Consider the following 20,426-nt stretch of genomic DNA (forward strand, 5'->3'; position numbering starts at 1 on the left):
TTCCAGGCAGTGCCCGGTTGTCCTGGTATAGGTAGAGCATATGATCGGATTTTTATTACTAACTCACTACTCCAACTGTCCTGCTTATAGCATCTCGGCACGGACGGCACAGATCAAACAGTACCTCTGTTGCTGTATCCATTGTTGCATTCTCGTATATTGGAATGCTCACGTGATCGCTTCTAAACCACTGCCTAGCAAAGGTTGTTGATTAAAGAGCCATTACTTAGCAAAGGCTGTTGTGCAACAGCTTATCTCACAGTCGATGTTTAGCAACGGGTTTACATGCCTCAATATGAAACATTGAGAAATCATGTCCTATATAGACCTATTGATTTCATTTTTGTATGCAGAAGACTGCATCCCGTTACACTTGAGGGAGCCACTATAGTGACCGCTCAACTGGGCACCTCTCCCAGTAAAATAATGAATATTTCAAACGAAATAGCTGCAGTGGAGGATGGCACTTGAGAGAAGAGGCACTGGAGAAGCTTCGGTTCGGGTTCATGAATGAATTGACCGAGTGAGGTTGGGTGCAGAGGATTGGCGCAAGAGAGTGACACAGAGCGAGAGGGCAGATAGGAGATACGTAGTAGAAAGTAATGGATACTCCCTCCATCGACACTCAGTACAGAAGCTCCTAATGAAGAATTCATAGAGCAGCAATCGAAAGACGAACGGTCGATGCTGCCGAGCTGGAAGGAAAATGCCACTGTAGCAACTGGAATCAGTTCTCACGTTAATCAAAGTGCTTAGAACTGGTGAACCATTCCAGAACGGCGTGTGTCTGGGCCGAATAGGACTAAGTTTTAGGTATGTGCCTAGTGTATTCTAGAGGAGTGTGTGAATTTTCGTCATACGCCAGTATTTACTGATGCACTTTGCTTTCTTTCCTTTAGCGAGTAAAAATTTTACGGAAAAAGAAAACACAGTAGCCAAAGAAATAGTATTCCAGATGCTCACATGTTTATCTATTGATTAAACATTCCCATAACTCTGAATAAAATTATATTTATTTTGTTCATTATTTGTGTAACTATGCTTCTGGAAGCTTAGAGTGTACAAAGCCGAGGTATGCAATGATCAGTGTTTAATGACTTACAAAGCACATAGAGGGAAACAGAAGTGACCTAATCTGAAGCATTACAGTACATTTTCATATAGTGACTGTAAACTGACACCAAGAACCTCAGTCAAAACACCTGGTCTCCAGGGCGGAATTCTAATGTAGGAATTCCCAGCCACGAAGCAGGAGAAGTACTTGCTCATTAGTAACGTATACTTTATCAAATCCACGATATATGGCCAAAGACATAATTAATCCACGTGTACTTATATATTCCCGACGAATATGGATTGTGCTACAGATTTCCTTTTTCAAGACGAGGAGCACTACAGAGGAAAGTGTCACTCTGATCGTGTCTCTACGCTTGACCTTTGATTATAGATGTTTGTGACTTACGAAGTGGAAGTTTATTTCAGTTTTTTCAGCTAAGGGGAATTAAAAGTTTTAGGTAATGAGTACCAACGAGTTCATGAAAATATGTCTTTATATTATATAAATTTTCTGTAATAAAAATGAGAAACTCTTAAATTTATTTAGCATGGAAGATCTGTTTGATGAGTTCTCCAGTCATCAAATATATTCCAAAGTATTCATCGAATCAGATATTTCACATAAGAAAATTGGCTCATGTCAAGTTTCTGGAAGTTGGTATTCACCTATATTACAAAGGGCAGGATGTTCTGAAATTATTTATCCCTGTCTGTGCATAGACAAGTTACCATACACCACTTATCAGACGTCTTTCGTTCGAAGAGAATCATTACCTCACAATAGAATGGGGAAATGGAGAACTTGGTTTGACTCCGATGGCGAGGATTCTTTTTAAAGCGCCTGAATTAATCATCGATGAAGGACGGACTGCAAATATTGAGTGGGCAAAATTGTAGAAAGATTTAGGCTTTGTTACTTAAAGAAAGTTGCTGTTATGAAGAATATATATATTGGGATAAGAATAATATTTCATTATTATCATTACTATTTATTATGAAATTATTATTATTGTTGTTTGTTTGTTTGTTTGTTTGTGTACTTGTCTGCATTATTGTGTTTTCTTACAGTGCTTGCCTGTAATTTGTCTTTGACTTTATATTTTGTTTGTCCATAATATAATCACTTGTATCTACCCTGTGCTCTGTCTGTAATTGACCTTGCGGCTGTTGATTCGGCACATAAATAATAAATAATTGAATTGAATTGAATTGAATTGACTTTAATTGCTAATGGGTTTTCACCCTGTGGCAGTGGTACTACAATAAGACAACAGAAAAATAACATCATGTGGGGATACGTGAAGAAAGATTTCCTACTGAAGAAAAATTTGTAGTTTGGGACGTGTGCAAGAGGAAATCCCCGAATTATACTTGCATGTCAGGCATATGCGCATGAGGCGCTGAACACTTCACAAAAGTGTTAAAAAATAAACATTGCTCTCTTCTGAGACTCAAGAATAGGCTAACTCAGTTGTAGCCATATATGTCTTGCCACGAAAGTAGTGCAAGTGGAAGATTTTTTACATAATTTTCTTTGAGTTAATCTTAATTTAAATTAATTATTTCTTTAATATATGTAATTTTTAAGAAAAATCAGTGTCCAACATCTCCGGACTGACATTCCTGACACTGTGCGTGTTTTGTGCTTGGTTATCACTTTGTCTATTAACTTTTATATATAATCCAGTAATATAAATTTAATACAGAAAAGCATTAATCCTGTAGTGTATCGGTGTAAAAATGTGGTGTATTATCACTAAACCAATTTCAGACACAATCTGTGGGAACCCATCAGTTTGGTCTTATTTTCGTGTTTCCAATTCGCGTGGATATTTCCACATACTTACATACGTCTCTTATAATTGAATTCCTATTAAATATACTCGTAGAATACATTGGAAAAGGGAGAAAGTATCCCTAAAGACAACTTGGTCTAACTTTTGAACTAGATTAAAGCTAAACCATTCTTATCATTCGAAATAAGAATCTGTAAGTTTTCTTTCCATAAACGTCTCAGAACGCGCTTCTCGCAGTTGGGAGTTGTGACTTTAGCAGGTTCATACCCTGCTTTCAGACGCTATATTTTTAAAAAGTTATTCTCATTCACACTTTTTAAGTTGCCCTTTTATTACGCCATTATTTTTCTAGGAACAGTAATTTCAATGCTGATTTTAAATTGTGTATTTGAACACCTTAGTCAGCATTCCCGTACAACAGCTTTATACATTATCCAAGTCATAACGTGCTGTAAGAATTGCATCGCTAGTCTCCTTAGTCCAAGCACGAAAATCCACGTCATCCGCACCAGAATTTCTGGAAGAAGTAGTTGCCGGCAATGCAATGTCTGATGAGGCTTCGTGCCTTCTAGAATAGCAACTTCGTCATTCTATTGTTTGAAAGTTTCTAAAACAGTTTCTTCCTCTCTCAAGATGTGTTTGCCTCCCACTTCAGTAGACGCAGAAGTTTAGAGCGACGGTCATTTATTAAATGAGTAACTTTGTGATTCACTTCAGGACGTTTCAATGTCATTTATCTTTGAGCCCGGTAGTAGAAACCGCAAGTACCATTGTAGTTGATTTGTTACTTACTTCATCTGTCTTTATAATATGCGTCATTATTAAAGTTGAAATGCTTCTCGGGTTTCTTATAAGTGACTTGTTCTACGCGCTTTCTAACTCAAGAGCTGGAAAGAAGAATTCCGAGATATGCGGTATCAGATTTTCCGTGACATTTTCCCACAGACTATTGCGTGGTCTGCAGGTTTACCATTCCACTGTTGGTAATTTACAAAGATAATCAACAACATAAATATTAAACTAGAAATATATATAATCTTTTATATTTAAACGAATATTTTATCGAAAACTGCATGCTAGGAAAATTTTACATCTACGTTTTAATGATAATTGTCTCTTATAACAACTAAATACTCAGTTTGAAAGCGACAGATTTCAAATATGTCATTCAGATTTATGTAGTTTATAAAAATAAAACACAGTAGATTGTTTATGAATAAAATGAAACTCGACGAGAAATTAAGAATACCTCCTTAAGAAATCATATCAAAATTTGCTAAATGGTTTGGGAGTTGAAATATATGAATGAAGACATAGACTATACAGGGAAATAAATATTATTATAATACGTCTTGAGGAATAATAATAATAATAATAATAATAATAAATGTCGTTAGATTTGGACTAAGTGAAACATGTGTCTATCAGTGAAATTCTTCAGAACAAAGATAAATACTTGCAGTATAAAATTAATTTTGCATATTCCTGAAGCGTTCTTCTAACATATCAAATGTTATTACCCAAACTTCTTTCTTTTGTTTTCAACTCACGTAGGAACCTAAACTGCACGCCGGCAGCTGGTCGGTATATTTGAGGTAATTCATTAAATAAACTATGGCATGTTTGTTATTTGTGTCAGGCAAGGCCTGTGCAATATCAGAACATAAATAAGGAAGAAGGGAGGAAATTGTATGTCTGCATCTTTATACATAATACGGAAATGGAGAATATTAACAAAGGTTAGTCATTATCACTAGTGAATATGAAGAGCTAGGCTTAATAAACCACTTTTCGTAACTTTTATAAGTTGTAGGGATCAGAAAATTGAGCACGATTCATTTAAAAATTATATCTGTAAATTTATAATTGACAATTTATAACCGAAATTTTTCTGCAACGTTCTTGAGACGAAATGCGTTAATTCCAAGTTCAAATCCAAGTAAATATTCCAAAATTGTATACTTTCATTAATATCATAAGTTATAGAAACAGAGTAGAAACATTTCGAACACGAATCTACACGTCTTCATAACATTTTCAAACATATAAATTTCAATATAAGATTTGAGGTTTTCAAGCCGGTGACTATGAAGAAAGCAGTCTTTGGGATGTGGTACCTTGTAGATGTGGTGTTAACCGACGTCTCTTCATATAAATTTCAAGTTTCGACTTAAACAATGATCTGTCACAGGAAATGTTACTCACATTTGCCCTTTTTTATAATTTTGTTTCTTTCTAAGAATTTAATCCAGCAAACGCTAATCATTGTCCACCATTTACTGGTTATACGAAACATTACAACCCCGTCTATGGTAGGAAAGAATTGTGTGATTTTATTATATTCAGTTAATTTCACTTATTTACTATCGGTAATAATATTATGATCGAAGTAAAATATAAAATTTTGAAACATAACATTCTTGAAACATTCAGTGACTTTTCATGTCTATCATTTTTAAGCTATAAAACGGAGTAAGGTTTGTCAATTAACGTAAACTTTTACACTGCATAACTTCTGATATACTTATTTCTGTATCGAAGTACACCTTCACTCCCAACGCACTGCAGTTTCAGTTCATCGGGGGAGGTTGGAGTGGAACCACAAGTTAATTTCCACTTGAACTTCTATGCTGCCTATCTAATTACATCGCTACATTAATGGGTAGTTTATAAAACCCCTTTTATCAGCCGGTAAATTACGAATCAATTCAGTTATTCTAATAGAATATAAAGGATTGTGACGATTTCTATAACACACAGAATTACTGGGATTTTGGACTTTTTCCATTGTCCAGTATTCTAGAAAATAGAAAACACAGCGTTTTGGAAACTGGTTCTGTTTCCGTCCTTAGGTGAAGTGGGGAGAAGACACCTACTCAGGTGGACCCCTTAGAAAGAGATAATCTCAATCACTGCTCCAGGTGTCTTCTCCCCTTTCCCCTGAGGACACGTCATATTTTATATTCTCTAGAATAACGGAGGATGTAAAAAGTCCAAAAACCCAGTAATTCTGTGCCTTAATCTAACGGTTTCTTTTGTGCCAAATATTACTTTTATTTCTTAATTACAACTATCATTTTTTTTTCCTTGGCACTACAGCCCCAGTGTGCCTAGGTCTACCTCCATGAACTTCTCCGTTCACTTCGGTTCTTCTAGATCTTACACATTCGGTAGAACTCCTTGGGCGGGTGATCAGCTCGTCGCAAGGCCTTTACCTGTACACAAAAACAGAGAAAACGCACACAAACATCCATGCCATGCCTGGGATTCGAACCCACGATCCCGACTTCCGAGCGAGCGAAGACAGTGCATGCCTTAGATTGCTCGGCTACCGTGACCGGCTCAATTATCATATACCTACTCGAAATATTGCGCTAGGGTTACTACAATATCTCAATTATTCATAATATTTTTAAATAATAACTTCCAGCTTTATTAAAATTGGCTTCTGGTATTACGAAAATGCGTTTCAGTCTCTATAGTAACAAATTCTATAGACGTATATTCAACAGTATACCGAAGTGTTTTTTCATCTATATTATTTTTTACAGTCCATGGTAGATCGCTGTCCTGGTTCGTCCTTAATTATTTGAATTTTCATTATCCGAATTCTTTAAACGTATGACACATTCTATAAAAACGACATTATATACCTTCATTATGCAAACAAGTTCATATTTAAGTATTCTAATGACATCCCAAATTTAAAAATCGTATGTTGAACTATTTATATTCGAAAAATATCTAAGATCATTTCCTAAACGGTACATTATGCTACATATTCAAATTCACTAAATTTCAATCATAAATTGCATAGCTTTGTTTCAAGTAGTTCATGTTATATTTGTGTACCTCCCTACATGTAACAGTTCATTTGGTACATACAGGACACTGGTTTATTAAATAAGCACTTTATGGTTAGTACAGAATTAAAATAATGCCATATTGACAAAACTGACGCTGTATTTCGGTTTATATATTAATGCTGTCAAATTAGATTTAATTACCCTAATTTCAAATTCATTTGGTTCTAAACTGCAATCACTTGTAAGCACTTCCTCAATCCTTGATTCAGTCATCCAAAAAAAATATTATATTTAAAGAAGCACATTATAAAGGTAAAGTTGTCCCAGTGCTTATCTAATTAAGCACTACGCCATGAAGGCATATGGAGGTGAATATATAGATCCACATTTTCTTTACCTCAGCAGTAGCTGGAGGTGAGTGCTCAGCTTCACGCCCATGCCGTTTTGACCCCGGAGAAGGTTCTCCCGGTACCCATTGGATAGGAGGTTGAGTGGACCCTAGAGCCGGTTTTGACGACATGGTGAGGAGAAAATTCTGACCATACCGGGGCTCGAACTCCGGCCCCTTGGTCATCCAGCCCGTAGGCAGTCGCAATACGGACTGCGCTACTCTGACTCACAGCATATTACAGAGTGATATCAAATTCCTTTACAACGAAAATCTAAATATGTTAAATCTGTTCAGAATTATTCAATTTCTGAATATGAGTTTACATGTATGCATGGAGCCAGAAGTTAACTCTGTCTCTTGTGATCCCCTAAGATACTGCAAGAATGGGGGTTTAAAGGTAATTTATTTTCGAGAGTTGACACAGAATACTGTCCCTCTTCTCTCATGCCAGCAGCAGAACCTCTTCAAATAAAGACAGAATACATGATCTGTTCTCATATGCTATCAGCAGTACCTGTCCATCGTAACACAGAATATACCTTCCCTTCTCTTAAGGCACCAGAAGGACCTGTCGAAACTAATATAAAATATAGCTTTTGTTCTACAACGTTAACAGCAAGACCTACCAACTATAACACAGAATACGTCTTCTCTTCTTCCACGCTACCAGTGAGACCTGTCCACCTGAACCATAAATATAGTTTTTTCACATATCATCAGAAAGAATTGTCCGCTATAAATCAGAATACAGCTTCTCTCCTCTTGTGCCAGCAGTAAAAACTGCCCATTATAACACAGAACACAACTCCTCTCCTGTAAGTCAGCTGTGGAAAATCTCGAACACAACACAAATTATAGTTCCTATTCTCGAATATTACCTGCAGAAAGCGTCCACAATAATAGTTTCTTTTTCCGTATGCCATCAGTAGGATTTGTCCACTACAACACAAAATATAATCTTTCTTCTCTCGTGGAAGCTTAAGATCTGTGCATAATAAGACAAAATACAGCTTCACTCCTGTAAGTCAGCAGTGGGATAATCCCAACATAATGTATATTATAGGTATATTTCTCGAATGACAGCGGTAGGACCTGTCGCTGTAACACAGGATGTGCCTTCTCTAGAACACCAGCAACCGGATCTGTCCACTACAATAAAGATTATCCAGGCGTACCTCGTGTCACTGCGCTTTGCTATATTATGCTTCGTAGACTTTTTTTTACAAATTGAAGGTCAAGGAGTAATTTCGACTTTCAGATCTTATTATTTAATAAATATATTTCGTATGTTATAGTTGCCATAAAGAGTGATGCCTCTGATGGTTCTAGGCAAAGTAAGTTAAAACGTGATTCATTGGAAGAGGTCAAAATATCAACATTTAGCATACGTTTGGAAGAATTTGATTCCAGTCCTCATGGATGACTGAGGGGATGAAGACTTCAGTGGAGGAAGTAACTGCAGATGTGGTCGAGGTAGCAAGGGAACTACAATGAGGCCTCAAGTTGTGACAGAATTGCTGCAAATCCACGATAAAAATTTAATGGATGAGGAGTTACTTCTTATGGATGAGCAAAGAAAGTGGTTTCTTGAGATTGAATATACTTCTGGTGAAGATGCTGTGAACACTGTCGAAATGACAACAAAAGATTTAGAATATTACGTAAATTGATAAAGCAGCGGCAGGTTTTGAGAGGACGGACTCCAATTTTGAAAGAATTTCTATTGTGGGTAAAATGCTATCAAACAGGATCGCACACTACAGAGAAATCTTTCGTGAAAGGAAGAGTAAATCGATTCGGCACATTTCTTGTTGTCTTATTTTAAGAAATTTCTCCAGCAACCCCAACCATCAGAAACCATCACCCTGATCAGTTAGCAGCCATCAACATAGAGTAAAGACCCTCCATCAGCATAAAGATAACGACTGACTGGAAGCTCAGGTGTTGTTTAGCATTTTCAGCAATACAATATTTGTAATTAACGTATGTATATTGCTTTCAGACATAATGCTATTACTCACTTAATAGACAACAGTGTAGTGTAAACATAATTTTCATATGAACATTCGTGTGGCTCACTTTCTTGCGGTGATCTGGAGCCGAACCTACAATATCCCCGAGGTATGCCTTTCCCTTCTCTTTAGTACGCAAGTATTAAGATCTGCCACTGTAATGCAAAGCATAGCTTCTCCAGAAATACAGCTGTAGGATTTGTACACTATAACAGACAATTGCTTCCTTTTGCGTGTGGCACCAGTAGAATTTATTTAACATAAAACAGATTTTTTTCATGTTCTCCTATGTCAGCTGCAACACCTGTCCACAGTAGCAAATAATATATACTTGTAAACCATTATTATAAGAGTGAAATAAGGTCTCGCTGTCAGGTAACAAAATTTCTTCACTCTGTACAAAGTCTTTTTCGGAAAAACTGGGATTATGTGTTACCAACTTGTATACAAATATATAATGAAAGAAAAAAGGTCGATACTGTGTAACCTACCACCAGTCTAGCGTCACTGAAATTCTATCTTGAGCTGTATCATAAAATCAAATGAAGTTTTTGATCGTAAAATGTTAGGCCATCATGTTTTACTGCTTCATCTCATCCAGGAGAGGAGAAAATGTAATCGAATTCCAGTTTGTGCCACCAAGGTGTCACGTTATTCTCCATTACGAGAAGGATACGAGCTAACATGATTCTCGACTGCAGTCCGCACACTTGGCTTCTTCTAGCCAATTAAGTCCTGAACACCGTATTTACGTTAGGCACTGATTGTTGTCGGCCTGTAATTTTGCGTGATTATTTTTGGTTTCGTTTTTTTAATGCTAATGGGGTGGGACTAAGTCCCTTATACTGCAGCCATATCTGGCCTATTGTACTAGCCCTAGATGATAGGTGAGGGTGATTGTGGAGCAATTGGTGGAATGAAGATTGGCAGGGGAAACCGAAGTACTCGGAGTAAACCTGCCCCAGCGCCACTTTGTCCACCACAAATCCCACTTGACCAGAATCGGGATCGAACCCAGGCCGCCGCGGTGAGAAGCCAGCGACTCACCGCTTGAGCTATGGCGCGGCCTATAATTGATTCCATTGTATGAAACATGAGAAGACAGTTTAAGAAAAGTTTTCACTTGAAGAGATGTGAAATCAAGTGCAGTATACATACTTCCAAAGCGACTGTTTTACAATCTTTGCACATTCCAATGGCCTTGAATTCATTACATATGCAAATACATTATTTAATTATGAATTTTACCACTGTTTATCACACTGAATACTCATAAATTATATCGCTTATAATTTGTTGAATGTCCACGGTATTAAGAACGTTTTAAATGAAAGTTATTTCCCTTAATTAGGTCTACGTGTATATTAAATGTCATGTAGGCCTTACGTATACAGATTTTTGCAATGTGGATAGCCCTTTATGGAAAACGATAAAGATAAATTTTAGGAGTCATACTGAGGCAATGTTAGACAATAAGTCTCCATAATAATTGACTACAGATGCCTCATTCCAAATTTCATTGAAGCCCCTGCACTAGTTTTCGAATTTTGGCACTTGGAATTATCAGTAAACATCACCTTCCATATATATAGGTTCACTGCATGTAATCCATGAACAAATTGCATAAGAAACTGAAAATAAATGTAATCTTACAGACCATCATGACTTGACACACAGACTCAGAACCATTGATACAAAAGGAACATTCGCAGAAAACTTAAACCTATTCGTCACATGGCTTTCAGTGCTAAATTATAAATCCTGAACTCTGCATTAATCAAGAAGATTTTGAATCTACTCTTACGCCAGTCGGCAAACCGCTGTCTCGCATTTCAGCTTATCTTACCTTGTGCGATGATTTCGCCTTGGCCCCTAGTCCAGTAGTTGATTGATTTTGGGTATGCCTCTGAATGGCATTCAAGTGTCATCTGCTGGCCTTCTTGTGCTCCCACCAGCTGATTCTGGATCCAGATCATTGGAGGAACTGCAGTCAATAATGAAAGAACTGTACCTACAGTGAACTCTTTACATGTGGAATGTGTTATGAAGTTATCGCTTACAGGCAAATAGTTATGGGTCGCTAGTCGGAAGGACGTGTTAAGAATCTGTCGCGGCTTACTCTTATTTCTTACTAGCCGCATACTTGTCAGGTGAGTAAGCATCAGGTGATTTGTAAACATTAAAAGCTACAGCTTTGGTGTTCTCATGGCGGCTAAAACAAATTCTGGGGCTAGTTTTAGTCTTTTAATTACTTGGGATGTGGTGAGACTGAGTACACTTGGTACATTGGCCCCTAACTGGCCTATTATACCAGCCTCGGATGATAGATGAGTGTGGAGCAGTCGGTGGAATGAAAATTGGCAGGAGAAGCCAAAGTACTAGGAGAAAACATGACCCAGAGCGACTTTGTCCACCACAAATCCCACATGACCTGACCTAGAATCGAACCCGGGCCGCCGCGGTGGCAAATTCTTGGGGCTGTCAGCTACATCAATTGGTTAAGAATTGTCGACGTGTCAGGGATAAGGGTCTGATGATCATACCTTGATGACGGGGACAGTGATCGTCCCTGAAAGGTCGGAAAATTTTTAAATAACTCACACAGCTGAGAGCTAGAGAAAATTTTATCAGTAAATACTAAAATATTTCCTGTACCTCTTTATACTATTAAACATTATGATATGAAGCCGTATTGGGTATTGGAGGTGCAGCTCCGCCATTCCTGAACTCAGCACTAGATGGGAGTGTGAGCCTCACGCTCCTACCGCTTTAAGTTGCAGGATAGATTCTACGTTTCTCATTGGATAGAAGGCTGTGCGGGTCCCATAGCCTGTATGAACCCTGTGGAGAAGAGAAAAATCCCTTCTTCTTGCCAAGAGTATAACCCCGATCGTCCAGGCCGTGGTCTAGTCGTTATGATGACTGAGATATCCCCGATCTACATAGAAACTGAAATTTTAAGTCTAACTCGAAAATTAAGTTAGATTTTTTCGGTGTTTATTTACTGGAGGTCTCATCAGAGGATCTGAGAATATCGTTCCAGCGAAGAGCTGCAAACTATGCAAACCAGTAGCCTAGGCATATCGAATTAAGAAAGTGCCACTTAATTTTAGTACAACAACATCTTTCTGAAACACTATACACGTAAACTAGTGGGAAATGCTATGGAGAATATTTTTAGAACGCCTGATTTGTGCTTTATAGCAAATAACTGCAGCATAATGAACCCTCTTTTTCCCACACCTAACCAACGTTTTTAGACAGTTATAAAATTATGACGCCATCTCGCTCGAGCATGTGTGTACGTGAGTTTCTAATAAGTTTTTAAATCCTGATCATATTTCACGAATACTAATATAATTCCATAGGTCCGCGCCATAGCTCAAGCGGTTATTCTCTGGCTTCCCATCGCGTCGGCCCGGGTTCGATCCAGGTTCTGGTCAAGTAGGATTTGTGGTGGACAAAGTGGCGATGGAGTAGGTTTCTCCCAGTACTTCGGTTTCCCCTGCCAATCTTCATTCCACCAATTGCTCCATAATCACCCTCGCCTATCATGTGGGGCTGGTACAATAGGCCAGAAGTGGCCGCAGGGCAAAGGACTTAGTCCCACCCCACTACCAATAAAAAAAAAAATAAAATATAATTCCGTCAACGACTGGCCGTCGTGTGTGCTTTCAGCACTCCGTCTTTAATAACAGCAACACAGCAGTCAGAATTCCTGTTAGTGAAATAATATTATGATCACTAAGTGAAATTTGGAATATAAATTTAAAATGTATCTACGTATATTTTTAATATTTTAAATATCCCTTTTCAGCAGTTATGCAAAAGAAAAATATTCCAGTCAATTGAAATATATATTTGTATGGTACTATCTTCTGGGAAATAACGCCACGTCTTCCGTTGAAAGTCAAAGATATTCCGGAGGAACATGTCGGCTCCATCTTCAGGACAGAATAAGCAGAGCAAGATACCAGCGTGTGAGCAGGTGACAAGCAAGAATATCGTATTCTTTGTGGCCACTGCTGTGGGAACCTCAAATCCTACATGAAATATACATTTATTTCCTTTCTGCTTGAAGAAGATACATTATGGAGCACTGTAGTTAGGTGAGCGAATAATGCTGTGTGGATAGACCGCACAGTTATAAAATAAAGCATATTTCTTTGACTCTAAATGGGAAAATCTGTGACGAATAGAAACTCAAGAATTTCACCTATCAACTTGCAGGTAGCGGAATTCTGTTCCAAGGCAGACAAGAACTTACAGTGTACGATGAGCATAATCCTCTTGCTCACGGTAGGCGGAACACCATTTGTCGCGATGCAGAGATACGCGCCCATATGCAGTCGATTCACCCTTGTAATGTTGAATACTGGGCCCTCCACACTAGGCACTGAAAAATACAGATTTCTAAAGTTTTCATTTAAAGGACAAGATATAAATGATGTCTGAATTACTGTACGAGTATGTGTAAACGGAATATACACGTAACTAATTAATTCCACGGAACTGGGTCCTTCTTGATAAGCCACCAGTCGCTCAGCTACTTAAAAATTTCTCAATATTTTATGGAACCCGAAGGTTCATTACCGTGTTCACAACGGCCCTCCACTGGTCCCTACCTTGAGCAAGATCAATTTAATCCATACCATCCGTCCTATTTTTCTAAGATCCATTTTAATACGGTCCCCTCACATACGTCTAGTTCTTCCTAATGGCCTCTTTCCTTCTGGCTTTACCATCATATATCTATATGCAATCCTATTATTTCCCATGCGTGTTACATGCTCCGCCCATCTCACTCTCTCTTACTTATCCATTCACTTAACGTGATATAGACATCCCAAACTCTAAGAACATTTTACATTCGTGTTTCAAGAATAATAGAATATTTAAATAACAAATAACCACTCTGAAATATTTATCATTATGAGCAAAACAGAGTCTCTCAGATTTCATCCTGATTTCACTTCTTTGGATTTTGCAATAGTAATTTTTTCGCAGAACAATATCATCAGCTTTGCTTCCAAACCCCAACCTGGAGGACCAGGTCTCTGCATTCATGTCCCTCAGTGGCAGCGTGGCCAAGTTATACCTCAGGCACTGGGTTCCATTTCCGTCACCCTCTACGAATGGCAGGGCTACGGTGAGGTATTCTAACCTCATGTGGGGTCTTAAAGATAATTCCTGTATGATTAGTGCAATTCTTCAAACATAAATCTAAAAATTGTAATGCGAGTCATAAGTTTTATCCCAAAATAATTAAAAATAAAACGGATAAAGGGTTTTAATTTGAGAGGATAAGAAATGTATGCAAATTACTTCACCACTCTTTCCCAAATTAATAGATTTAAATTTTCGCCAGAAACAAAAATGAATTTCCACAAAGTTAGCAGACTAAAAACTTCGTAATTTTAAATTTTATCCCAATTATTCTCGAGTTATTTGTGTTTTGAACTACATAGATTACATGCATCCCGTCGAGTAGTAGTTTTATAAGATGGTTTTGTGAATTGTGATTTGAAAGATTTCGGAAGGAAATGATTCTTTAATGTATTATTTGTCTAGGGAAACTGAGAAACCATATGAAAATTTTTAGTAATTACAGACGTGTCTCCGGACCAGGTTTCGAACTTTGTACCACATGAATACTTTATAGGACTGGAAGCTATTCAACCGCAACTATCTTTTTAAATCTATGTTTTCAATAAGTAAGTAAACAATACAATGGAACCTCGAGATTGCGACTCTAGTAATGTATCTCAATCCAATAATACAGCTCACTATAGTATTCTCGGTCAATTCATCATAAGTGTTCTACAGGACACGCACTACTGTTACAATATCTGAAATTCGCAGAATGAATCAAGTAATAAGAAATGAAGTGAAAGCAATGGGAATTGTTTCGGGGGAGTAGATGTGCAGTACCCTACCAGATATTTCCCGTTTCGCCACGGATTGAGATGCCTACAGCGCACGCTCTGTTCAGACGCGATAGTCAACTTTTCCTATCACGAGGAAATGTCTGAGGCGTGGATCCAGCTCCCTCACACATAGATTAATGTGCGCTGTGGCGTCTTGTTATCTTCATTTCTAACTTCCTTCACGTTTCGGCTGTGTACTTGAGCGCGATTTCTTTCGACAGATATAGCACAGGCTAGTCGTATTTTATCTTACTCTAATAATACGAAAAGCGCAAACTTGTACTTCAATGAAATATACATATATAATAAAAGTTTCATCTTCCATTTTGTACTCCTCGTTCGACTTGATGCCCATTTATTCCAGAAGAAAAGCCATAGTTTTGAAGCTAACCGTACAACAGGTAACATAACATTTAATTTTCAGGAAATACGTTGCACCTTATCTAGTTAAATATTCAAAATGACGGAGAATATTAAAAAAATAAACATTACTGACCTTGATGTAGATACCTAACATAAAGTAAATACTTACACGGGGAAACTACAAGTCACTCATCTAACCAAGAAACGCTCCTTCTTTTATAGAGCTCAAAGATTCATTGTCGTGTTCACAGGAGCTTCCCAATGGCCTCTCTACTGAATAAGAGAGATACAGTCTCGCAATCTAATTCGTTTTAAGATCCAAACCTCTTTTAAATTTTCTTTTCCATTTTAAAAATACCTTCGAATCCAATCGACTTCCATATCTGAGAGATTTAGCGGAATATCCGAGGAAAATTTCCGCTTAATTTTTACTGAGAGGTTGACATATGCCCTCCCAGTCCCTAAGAAGGATGATATATATACTGGGTTGCTTATTCATTAGATTCGCAGCGACTGTCCGTATCTCACCTCCGCCTCTCCTTTACGAAATCTGAGAAGGTGCCGTGCCCTTGTGACAGGCAATCTGCTTCTTAATTTTATAGAGACACGTTAGTTCTTAAATTTTAATATCTGTGTCGGGCACACCTATCTACAATTAATAATCTTCGTATTTTTCTTAAAATTTAAAATATATTAAACCGTCATTAAGGGCAACAACGAAACAAATTTCAACTGCCACAGTTGCCGGTCTACCAGACGCGCTTCTTCGTCAGGAATTCTCACTGAAATCCTACATGTACGTGAGATGCAGTGATTTTGAAGAAAATGTTCACTATATTTACATCGTAAACCTTATTTGTAAAAGACTTTATTATTGCTAGTGGGGTGGGACGAAGTCCCTTGTACTGCGGCCACTTCTGGCCTATTGTACCAGCCCCAGATGATAAGTGAGGGTGATTGTGGAGCAATTGGTGGAATGAAGATTGGCAGGGGAAACCGAAGCACTTGGAGGAAACCTGCCCCAGCGCCACTTTGTTCACCATAAATCCAACTTGATCAGACCCGGGATCGAACCCGGGCCGCCGCGGTGAGAAGCCAGCGACTAACCGCTTGAGCTATGGCGCGGTCTGTAAAAGACTTGAAATCATTTTAGGGATATTCTCGAGGAGGAAAGTGCGCGTCATACACCAGAAAGTATAATTCCCGTCTCGGATCAACAACAGAAGTACTAATATACACCACCTTACAATTGCCGACAGAAGACTCTTGCGCCATAACAGTGAAGTATGTCCATGCATATGTAATGATGTGTTACCGGGCGTGAATTGAAATCTGTGCAAGCACACTCATACGTCCAAGTCACAGAGAACTTCTGACAGCTACTGCTGTTGTCTGACGGGAAAACATCATCCCGACACAGTCGCGTTCCTGGTGAGTGAAAGAGAAGATAAGGCTCGCCAAAGCCGGTGCCAGCATCAATTCAAACAGGAAACCTAAAGACCGGGATCGATTCTGAGGTGCCGTGTGTGTATGGTATAGAAATGCTTAACATGAGTTCTTGTTCTTTCGTCTGTGTCTTAATCTGGCCGTCTAACCGAGTACGACATCCGATGTACTTTATGATTCTGGATGAAAAGTTTGGAGGAATATTAGTACTTAATGTTTTGAGTCTAATTTATATGTAACTTACGTCAGTTAACTAATATTTATTTCCTCCTAAATTTTCTGTTTCATCAAATATCTATTTAAATTGTTTAATATAAACAATATAGGAAATAGTTTGTCTCCATTCCTTTCAACCTTTCTTCAGGATACTACAGTTAGGAGATCCAAGAAAACTAGGAGGAATTGAAATTGTATGAATCTGATGATGATGCGGTTAACGTTTGGTGGGAAATGTAAATACAATTGAGAAAAACACGCAAGATATAAGTGACTCTAGCAAGATGGTTGGTCTAGAATTAAACAATGCGAAAACTAAGTGTACTTTGACATTTTGGCACAAAAACGCAGAATAAATCTCGACATAATAACAACTAATAGATAAAAAAGTAAAGCTATACCCGTACCAGGCTGTGAAGGCCCATAGGTTTGTGAGACGTTGAGGGTTCCACATTGTCTAGACAATCGGCTCAAAGATGGCGGTAAGGTTGTCAGCCCTACGCGCCGGCCGCGCTTTACTCCCTTGGAAAAAAATTAAAATAAACGTATCTGGGAAAGTCACTAACAAATTAAAAATATATTAACGAGGTAATTAATGGCGGTGCTTGCTGCTACTATGTTCAATGTTGCTTCTCTTCTTTACAATATCCGTAAACTTAAATATGCAACAATATAATTTTGCATGTTGTTTTGTGCAGGTATCAAGTTTGGCGTCTCACATTAATGGAAGGAAATGGACAAAGGGCATTTGAAAACAGGGCTCTGAGGAGAATATTGGAAACTAAGAGGGCAGGTGTAAGAGGAGGCTGAGAAAACTGCATAATAAAGAGCTTCAAAATTTATGTTTTTGACCAAATATTATTAGTATGATGTCTAGGAGGAGGAGCTGTAGAACGTATGATAAAGAAGAGAAAGTCTTTCAAAACCTTGATAGGAAAACGAAAGACCAATTAATGGGCGCCGAAGTAAATGAGAGGATAATATGAAAATGGATCATAAAGAAACAAGAGGTGAGGGTGTAGACTGGATTAATCTAGCTCAGGACTGAGATCAGAGAAGCATTTTCTGAAGACGGCAATTAAATTATAGTTCTATAAAGTGCAAGAAATTTCTTGACTAAGTAAATACTAATATTTTAATAATGGCTCAACTCCATGGAGATAGTTAGTTGGTTGGCTGGCTTGTTAATTAATAGTAATTATATTCTATACGCTTCACAATTTTACGACAATTACTTTTTAAGCTACAGAGAGAATTGACTGAATTTAATTTGAAAATGAAATCCATCTATTGACCTGAAAATCACATATCAGTGCATTCCATAAAGCAGGAGACATATTAAAAAAAATCAAAACCCCTAATATCTAAAAATTTGGAAAACATTTGTTAGCCATATATTGATGTTCCATACAGTATATTTCCGTGCTACCAATCAAACAATTGTATATAGTGAAAAATATAATTTTTTGGGATATAACGTTGTGCAGTCAGATGAAAGTCAGCCGACGTTACAGAACAATATACGCCTCCATCTTTAGGTTCTTCTGATTGCTACATATTTCATGCGGGACTCTCCTTCATATACTCGTACTCTTCGACCTTGAAGATTGAGCTGATATCTTCCTCCGCAAATTCGACTTTCGCCGGATTATACGGCTTTGTATCCCAGGAGATAGAAAATTTCACAGCCATGGCAGCGGGAACCTCAGATCTAACAAGCTGATGATGTTACGAGTATATGAACCTATCCCAGACGCTTACACTTGACCCTTACTAATAATGCAGACGTTTAGGAGATAGTCGCGTACTTTATTTAAGTCATGCCTTTAGGAGTATTTACTTACAAATATCCCTGCTGTGCGTGAAACGACATAAATAATAATATTAAGGTAATGTATAGTAAAAGTGAAATGCTGGTTTACGTTAGGAAAACAATAGTCTCTAAGTCCTACTTCGGCCAGTAAATCTAAATGTGAGTTCCTTGTGAGGGTGCTGGAAGGCGGTAGGGACAAATGTACTACTGCAGGATTTGGATTAAATAAAAAAGAAATGTGGAAGTGAAGAAAAAAATCTGGAAAGTACTTCACAGAAGTTCTAACACGTAATAGTGTTCTCTAAACTTCTCAATGAATCGTTGCAGTCGGTTGCTATCAGAGGTGTTGAATTGCGACTTTTTGTGATACCCATAATGCTGTACGAAAAAATATTTCTAACGGAAGTACAGATGTAATATGTACTATGATAAAGGACCGATAAGATCTAAAAGTTTATGACTATACGAATATTATGTTTCTTGTCTTTATCTAAAAACCGTCCTCTGTCCCCGGAGACAGAATCCAGTCTGCGAAAAGTTGTGTTTTGAAAAATAAACAGGACGGTTTTTAGATAAAGACAATACGATGTATAATGTCCAAAAACATAATATTTACACAGGGCCGACTTTAGAGATTTTGGATCTTTCTAAGGGACCCAACAGAGTAGGTGTCTTCCCTCACCTGATGACGGAAACAGATCCCGTTTCCGAAACGTATTTTTTTAGTTAATTAGGATCCGGACGATGGACAAAATCCGAAAACCCAGTACCTCTGTGTATTATACCGTATACTATGGTCAGAATCCTATAGTATCTACTTAAATTTTCGGGATTGTAGAGAAACAAATGATTCGATAGAATCTGTGAATTCTATTTCTGCTTTGTGCCGATCCTTGGGATGGCGTCCCGGTCGCTCTTCCTTAAATCTGACCCAGCCAATATATAAGTCCACCAACATTAAGAAATAACGGAGAATGTTAACATGTATGTGCGGGAGGCGATTCTTATGTATAATGCGTGGTAAGGACGTGGTAAACCGAGATTTATAGAGACAGAGAAGCATCTTCTGGAACGGTCCGCCGACCCGAATAAAATAAATGTGATTCTAGAACGTTTCCTTGAGTTACTGATATTACCCTCAATTCGTCCTTGTATATGGACGTAAGTTAGCCAGAATTTACCCGAGCACATCGTATCTCGTTATCTTCCAGCAATATTGTCGAAGTCAATGGGCTGATATCGGCAGTTTAGGTTGAATACATCACTGGAGATGTCACTTTTAAGAACATGTGCAGACCATTTAAATATTCGAAAAAACGTTAAAACCATTACAGCTACCAATATCTGAGTAACAGTGGCGCAAAATATAGACGCAAACCTAGTTCCTTATTGGAACGTATCTACAAGAGTCTTATTTCGTGAACTTCGTCGGGGATAAACAAAATGTAGCTATTTTTGCGAGCTAACTGAAATCTAAATATTAAGAAAGCTTCTGTTAAAAGATTTATTTTCTCATGTGAGACAGCTTTCTGCTCGTGAGAAATATTGATCTCGAGATCTTCAAGGATATACGTTTTCATGTACCTTAATTTTGAGAAAG

At 37.8% G+C, this 20,426-nt stretch overlaps 1 protein-coding gene across 3 annotated transcripts in view; it reads right to left on the minus strand.

Moving 5' to 3' along the window:
• Positions 1 to 20,426, minus strand: part of LOC111869945 (opioid-binding protein/cell adhesion molecule homolog) — a 162,514-nt gene that overhangs the window by 20,513 nt on the left and 121,575 nt on the right. For all 3 annotated transcript variants that reach the window (XM_023861843.2, XM_023861841.2, XM_023861842.2), the window contains exons 5-6: positions 13,329 to 13,457; positions 10,908 to 11,045 (exon numbers count right to left, since the gene is read on the minus strand). In XM_023861843.2, coding sequence (XP_023717611.1) covers positions 10,908 to 11,045; positions 13,329 to 13,457 — 267 coding nt within the window. The remainder of the gene's footprint in view (positions 1 to 10,907; positions 11,046 to 13,328; positions 13,458 to 20,426) is intronic.

This window comes from Cryptotermes secundus, unplaced genomic scaffold, assembly GCF_002891405.2.
Source record: "Cryptotermes secundus unplaced genomic scaffold, Csec_1.0 scaffold979, whole genome shotgun sequence".
Classification (NCBI taxonomy): domain Eukaryota; kingdom Metazoa; phylum Arthropoda; class Insecta; order Blattodea; family Kalotermitidae; genus Cryptotermes; species Cryptotermes secundus.